The sequence below is a fragment of the Acinonyx jubatus genome, chromosome D1 (genome assembly GCF_027475565.1).
Source record: "Acinonyx jubatus isolate Ajub_Pintada_27869175 chromosome D1, VMU_Ajub_asm_v1.0, whole genome shotgun sequence".
Classification (NCBI taxonomy): domain Eukaryota; kingdom Metazoa; phylum Chordata; class Mammalia; order Carnivora; family Felidae; genus Acinonyx; species Acinonyx jubatus.
The window spans coordinates 88230834-88237792 of NC_069390.1; the positions used below are offsets into that span (position 1 = coordinate 88230834).

Below are 6959 nucleotides of genomic sequence, written 5' to 3' on the forward strand. Positions count from 1 at the left end.
AATCAGACCCCTCCATACAATGGCTGAGGTCACGGCACTGGATTCCAGGGTAATGAGAGGATCCTGAATTTACCTTCGTTCAGCGGAGACCTTGTCTGTGCTTAGTTAATTCGCCTACATTCCTTTCTCCTTCCAAGGGGAGTTAGCACCAGGTCACCAGCAGCAGTTGGTGATAACTGTTTTCTCTCTTTGTACAAGCCCTGCCACATCCACCAAAGAGTCACCTTACCAGTGTCCTGTTCTCCTCTGGGCCCACACTTGAAATGTGGGGCGATCGAAAAAACACAACACAAAAACCAGACTTCTGTTAGAAGAAGTTAAAATCAACCTACCTAAAGATTGTAATATGTTTCCGAAAAGTTTTGGAACGCATCAGCCCGAGTGTTGGGCTGGTAACTTCCCAAGCCTCCGATGGTAATGTGGTACACGCGTCCATTAGAATGAGGGTGGAATGCCTTCCCAGCCCTTGGAGATTACTCACTGGTGTTCTTTCCAAGATATTAAATACCATTTTGCAGCTACTGAAATAATAGACTTAGCCATACTTTTGTGATCTCATTTCTAGACAAGGCCCCAGTCAGGGTAGACTCAGACACCAGCTCAGTTAATGAACATGCAGATTTCTTAGAAGAGGGACTGAGATCATTGCAGTCCTTGTGTCCAAGGTCCTTTTAGGCCAAACGTTACTTGCGCGTTGACCTCTTTGTTTTGTTCCTCGCCCTGTCTGTTACAGAGGATGTGAAACCATATCAAGTTAATGGAGTGAACCCTACCTATCCAGAATCCCGCTATACCTCGGATTACTTCATTAGTAAGTTCGCCTTTCACTCGTCTCCTGTGGTTTTTTTCTTCCTATGATGGGGACCTAGGAAAGGATTCCTGTCCCAGATGATCTCAGGCTCCTTTGTGGTAATTCTGTGGAAAATAATATTTTCTTAACTGTAGCCTCTATGTTATTTATTTTGTTATTCCCACAAGGCACAAGGCTTCAACCTATTTACATGTTGATGTTTTTATTAACCTGCGAACTCCTCCACGCCAGGATCTCTCTCTCTGATATCTTCAGCATAAAAGTCATGCAGAGAGACTACAACTTGACCCCTGAACTTTGACCTTATTTGATCCCGTGCACCATGCTGGCCATCAGAGGGTTGGGTTAGAGATATGGCTGTGGCCCTTTCTCTTTCCCTTTTACTAGCAGATATGACAACCCAACCATACTGGAGAGGTGGCCAGAAGAAGAGAATTAGGGTAGGGCTGTTCTTATCTGATGGCCTTGCTTTGGAAGGGAGTCTTGAGCAGGTTGTTTTCATTTTACCGGTTTATTATGATTTTTATTCTAATAACAACAGTGGTATTCACTCCAAGATGGCAAGTGTTGGTAGGCAGTTTACACATACACTCTCCTTTGATCTTTATCACAACGCTCTGAGGAAGATTGCAATCATCCCCATTTTAGAGATGTGTAAATTAAGCCAGAAAAGGGAAGTATCTTGTCAAGGAAGTATCTTGTTCAGTAGTAGAGCAAGGTTAAACACCCAGGCCCTCCTGACTTAAAATATGTTCCTTTCAATCTCTAAGGTAGTAAGCTTGTTTTCAGCTTGTGGGGCTATTGTAAATGGTGAAGATGTGCTTATTTTAGGTGCAAATTGGCCCTCTCTCCAATGGCACACGCTCTCTGTTTCCAGGTTATGGTATCGAGCATGCTCAGTGCGTTCCTCCCTCGGAGTTCTCAGAGCCTAGCTTCATTACAGAGTCCTACCAGACTCTCCATCCCATCAGCTCAGAGGAACTCCTCTCCCTCAAGTATGAGAACGACTACCCCTCGGTCATTCTCCGGGACCCTCTGCAGACAGACACTTTGCAGACGGACTACTTCGCCATCAAACAAGAAGTTGTAACCCCAGACAACATGTGCATGGGGAGGACCAGTCGTGGTAGGTCCGATTTCTTCTCTAGAGGCTCTTGGGTTTCCAAGAAATTACCTAACTTTGTGACTTTTCCAGGTCCCAAGAATAGGTAGATATTAAGGGCTTTCCAACCTGGAATTTTAGCCAGGTCCACCATTGTGACAAAGACCATGGTGTCCATGCTGGAATTGGCATGGTGACCAGTCACATTTCTTACTTGGGTAAGATATTTTATTAAATAATAACTGGTTGAGTGTGGTGGTTTTTAAAGGTATGATTTATCTTCTTTGGGAGAATTTTGCTTCAAGAAGACACAACCAGTTAAAAATGGTTCAGGTGACCCTCCTGGAAAGCCCTGAACTCCACATGTGCCCTAGTGTTCCTCCTAGAGTATTTCTGCATCAGACCGTAGACCCTGGCTTGGTATCTGAATGACCTCTGCTTCGCCTGGGCTCTCTAGCCTCCGGTGACTTCTTTGGTTTGGGAAGACACAAGATGGTAAACCAGTGGATTATTTGGAATCGGTCATCAGCAGTGTGGTGGAAATGTGTAATATTTAGCTAGAGGACCAGGGAACAAGGTGGCCAGAGGCTTCCAAAAGAAGGTACTCTTGTTGACATGACTCTTAGGACAATGATAAAACATTCACTGACAGGGAAGTAAATGTTTCAAAATAGAGCTGACTGACTTTATAAAGCAAAGAAAGGTCAAGCACACCCGAATTTAAGATCAGGACATCAACACTCAGAGGCACACGCCCACCTCGTGAAGTGTCCAGATTGTTTTGTTTCTGAGAAAAGTAGTCTTCTGTCAGGAGATATTTGTTCGTCGAGGAAGAATGAGCTGATTTCTAGAAAGTTGGAAAAAAAAAAAAAGACTCTTCTTCCAGTGGATAAATGGAGAAAATTTACAAACAGGAAGAGGAACAGGAGAAAGCTCCTCGAGCTGGTGCTCGGAGCGCTTCGGCCACAGAAGACAGGCTGGGCTGGCCTGGGAGTGATTTCTGCTCAGTGATGAATCCCTCTGCTGCCTCTTCTGAGCCTCTCAGAGGGGAGCCCAAAGACATCTTCACTTTGAAGAATCATTCTACAGGCACCAGGGGCCATACACATTGTCATCTTCTTTGAGTGTGAGGCTTACACTTCCTCCCAGCAGGCACTTAGGGTAGGCAGTAGGCCCTACAGAGGGAAAGTCCCTAGCAAAATCTGAACCTGTAATCTTCCGTCTTAGGGCCCCAGGGTGTTTGTGTTTCAGACCGAAGGGGATGGGTGGAACCAGTTTTGCCTTCCCCTTTCTGACTCTTTTTTTTTTTTTTTTTATTTTTGGATGCATGTCTATTTAAATACATACACACACATGTGTTATGTGTGCGCTTTTTTTTTTCTTTTTTCCAGGCAGGTCAAAGCAGTAGAACTCTTTCTCATGGGGCTTTCTGTACATATATGCGATGAGGCCGAGTGTGAGGGCTGGGCTCTGCCGTGGCATAACTTCGGGTAGCTCTGCCATCACGCTGTTTTTAAATTGCGTCTGGCTTTGCGTTTGTGTGATTGTCCCTTCTCCCCCTCCTTCTCTCGTTCTTGGTTTTGGGCCCCAGCATCCTTCTGACCCCACGGTCAGTGACTGTGGACCAGAGAGTGACCCGGACGAAGGGGCGTGAGGTGTTTCTCTCTGGCCTCGTTCTCCTTCCCTTACGACAGACTGACCACACGAACTGGGGAGGAAGACCATTTTGCTCACGGCTGCTTTTTTGCAGTTGAGAAGTTCCGCAAACATGACATCTTCCAGGGGCTGATGGAAACGGCCATGGTGTGATTGGTTCGAATGAATGCATCACTGTTAGCGGATTATTAGTAGTAATAATCGTGGTATTCGTGTACAGCATTATAGTATACAAAGTGCTTCTGTGTCCCACTTATTTGGACTCTGAGTACTGTCTTTGTGTTAGTCTGTGCAGCGGGTTGCTGTGGGGCTACCCCATCCACTGTTCAGAGTGCTCTGAGGTCTCTTTGGTGGAGTCCGATAGCTTTGGACGGAACTTGCTCTGAGCCATTTCTCCGAGAAGCTTGCCAGTGGACGTCTTCGAGAGCACATGCTTCCCTGCATGAGCACAGTAGCATAACTGAGTGCCTAATCCAGTTGGATTCAACCCATTTTTGGAGAAAATACCCGTAAACGAAGGTTCCCAGCTCCAGGATTGTGAAATAGAGCTAAAAGAAAGCAGCCTACTGCCATAAACCACAACTCTCCACTGAGTTACATTTGGCTCATGTTTGAGAGGCTGCCAGAGGGTGGTTATGGCCTAGTTTAGTGCCCTTGCTTATTGGGGCTCCTTGGAAACTCAGCTCTCCTGCTTGTGGAAATTCCATTCTCCACGGCCTCCAAATATACGGAGGTAGGATCGGCTCAGAGAAATTTACGTATCAATACCACCTAAATACTGGCGACTCGGGTGGGGTGTTCTTCATGAAAAATTCTCTTTCTTCGGCTTTCTATCGGTGTGTTTGTCTCACAGAGAAATTGAATGACCATTAAGATGGAGAGCTGGTCTTAGCCAACACCTTTTTATGAGACACCACAAAATTTCCTGTTCTGTTCAAAAGAGGCTATTGCATTCGCATTGTAGGCTGTTTTCTTGAGTCTTGTAATGTGAATTTTCTGGAAAAGACAATTCTTTCATTTGTCATAATAATAAAGACTTGCAAACGTGCCAGTGGACTGGGTAGGCAGAGCCAGTAACCCATGGAGCTCTTTGGTTTGACTTCTGGAGATTACTCTTCTTCGAATGGATGATTTGAGGAAGGAATGAGATTAAGTAGGTAAAGCAGTATTGGAGGGGATAAGGGGCTCAGGAAATCTGTAACAGTGGCTTTACAAAAAAGTATATATTTAGGTGAATACCTTTTATCTTGGATTTTGTGGTTGTTTGTTTAAATTTTACGAGCAACATATCTTCCTTCCCAATTAGTGTATATTTAGTTTCAGTTTGGATACCATAATTAAATATTTGAATTACACTGTGCTAACCACAACCCCCACTATTATGAAGGGGAGAATACACCAGAAACCCACCAGTATTAGCTTGTATAGGCCAATCTTACTCTGGGCTTTAAGCTTTCTAGTAGACCAGCCACCTCTGAACAACTGAGAGTTGACATAGTATTTCTGCATATACATTTGTCACATCCTTTTGCCTCTTGGCTAGTGCTGAATCGAGATGGCCATTTAGTCTCCCGGGATTTAGTTTAGGTTGTCTGAAAACTGTCTGGAAGGAGAACATAGAACATATTCCTGTGAGCTTTTTAGCTTTTAGATACATTTATTTTCCTCCAAATTATTTATTTTTTTGGTTAGTCTCCTTTTTAATGGCATTTTTGCCAATGGAAATTTCTCTAGGAGCTATTATGCAATCACAGCAGCTGTTTGTAACCTGGTTTGGGAAATTAATGAACTTGCATGATCTTGTGGTCAGTTAAGAATGCCTGAAGCAACTCCTAGAGTAAAGGATTTCTGACATTGCTATGGACCTTAACTCTTTAATCAGCTCCTTTGTTTTTTATTGGCCACACTCCCCCAGTGAAGTATAAATTCCAAGTACAAAATTGTACTTGGAGAGGACAAAGAACATGGATAGAAGAGCGATAGTGTTTTTTGTTTGTTTGTTTTTTAATCTCTTGGAAAAAAGCATCTCATAACTTATTTCTGTATTTGAGAAGGCATAGAGGCATTGCATGTATTTCATTTAAAAATAGTATTTGGAAAAAATGCTAAAAAAATAACACTTCAGTTCCAAGGTCAAGGAAGGTGAATCTGCTCTTAGTCTAGTGGAAATTTTTTTTTTCTTATGACCAAAGTATTTTGCCAAATTGGGCCTTTTGAAATCATCTCATTGGCCTGATTTGGAGTAGGGAGTTAAGCCTGACACTGCTCTGATTTCTTTATCTCTTCGTTGAGTCTACTGCGTCAGCCAGAAATTCTGTAATACCGTGTATGATGCTCTGCTCTTGGATTTATGGCTCTGGAATTCTGGTTCTGAACACTCCTGTGCCCCTCTGACTGATAAGAGCAACATGCAGCTGAGTCTCTGTCCCAGGGGCTGTAACACAGGACAACACAGTGGCGGTGGGCTCGCGGATGGGGCCCAGTGAGGCGCCCTACCCCCCCGGACACCTATATGCTTCCGTTTCCACTGGCCTCTCCATTCTTCCATCCCTCCTTCGGGTCTGATGAGCAATCCGTCGTCACTGAGAGGGTTTTTACAGTTGTCTTTTCCCAATTCCTCTCCCCCTGCCCTCTTCCCACCTCCTTTTCCCCCAGGTAAGCTCGGAGGCCAGGACTCTTTTGAGAGCGTGGAGAGCTACGACAGTTGTGACCGCCTCACCCAGTCCTGGAGCAGCCAGTCCTCTTTCAACAGCCTGCAGCGCGTCCCCTCCTATGACAGCTTCGACTCAGAGGACTATCCAGCCGCCCTGCCCAACCACAAGCCCAAGGGCACCTTCAAGGACTATGTGCGTGACCGTGCTGACCTCAACAAGGACAAGCCTGTCATTCCTGCTGCCGCCCTGGCGGGCTACACAGGTAGGCGCCCTGCCCCCACCTCAGCCGCCTCTGTGTGCTTATTGCCATGGGTGGGTTCAGTAGAAGGCACCGTGTGCATGTCCCTAGAGACTGAAGTCAGCCTCTTTCTTTTTTGAGGGGGAGCTGGGACGAACAAGCCTCTAAGACGTCCGATCCATCTGTCCCCCCATTCTGTGAATAACCATTGACTTTTGGAAGTAAACAGTGTCATTCTATCCCAAGGGATCATTTCCAAGAGTGGTAGGGAAAACTTCTTCCTCAGAGGCATCATGGAATGGCTTACACTCTAGATTGTTCTATAGGGGAGTTCTCAATCGGCTGGCCGTTCAAATGGTAAAAGTGCCCTTGGTCACCCTACGCTGTCCAGATCCTGGCCTCTCTGTTGGGAAACCCTTGCTTTTTTTCTCACTTAGCTGTTACTGATTTTCTTCTACGAGTGAATGAAGAAAGAGCATGAGGTGTGGGAGGTGGATA

At 45.2% G+C, this 6959-nt stretch overlaps 1 protein-coding gene across 6 annotated transcripts in view; it reads left to right on the forward strand.

The window, feature by feature from the left end:
* The window catches only part of ETS1 (ETS proto-oncogene 1, transcription factor), a 131885-nt gene that overhangs the window by 102544 nt on the left and 22382 nt on the right, over positions 1-6959 (forward strand). For 4 of the 6 annotated variants that reach the window (XM_027036899.2, XM_027036900.2, XM_027036902.2 and 1 more), the window contains 3 exons: positions 734-811; positions 1689-1937; positions 6225-6485. In XM_027036899.2, the coding sequence (XP_026892700.1) occupies positions 734-811; positions 1689-1937; positions 6225-6485 (588 nt within the window). The remainder of the gene's footprint in view (positions 1-733; positions 812-1688; positions 1938-6224; positions 6486-6959) is intronic. The other 2 variants (XM_027036903.2, XM_027036904.2) reach the window with 1 other exon arrangement.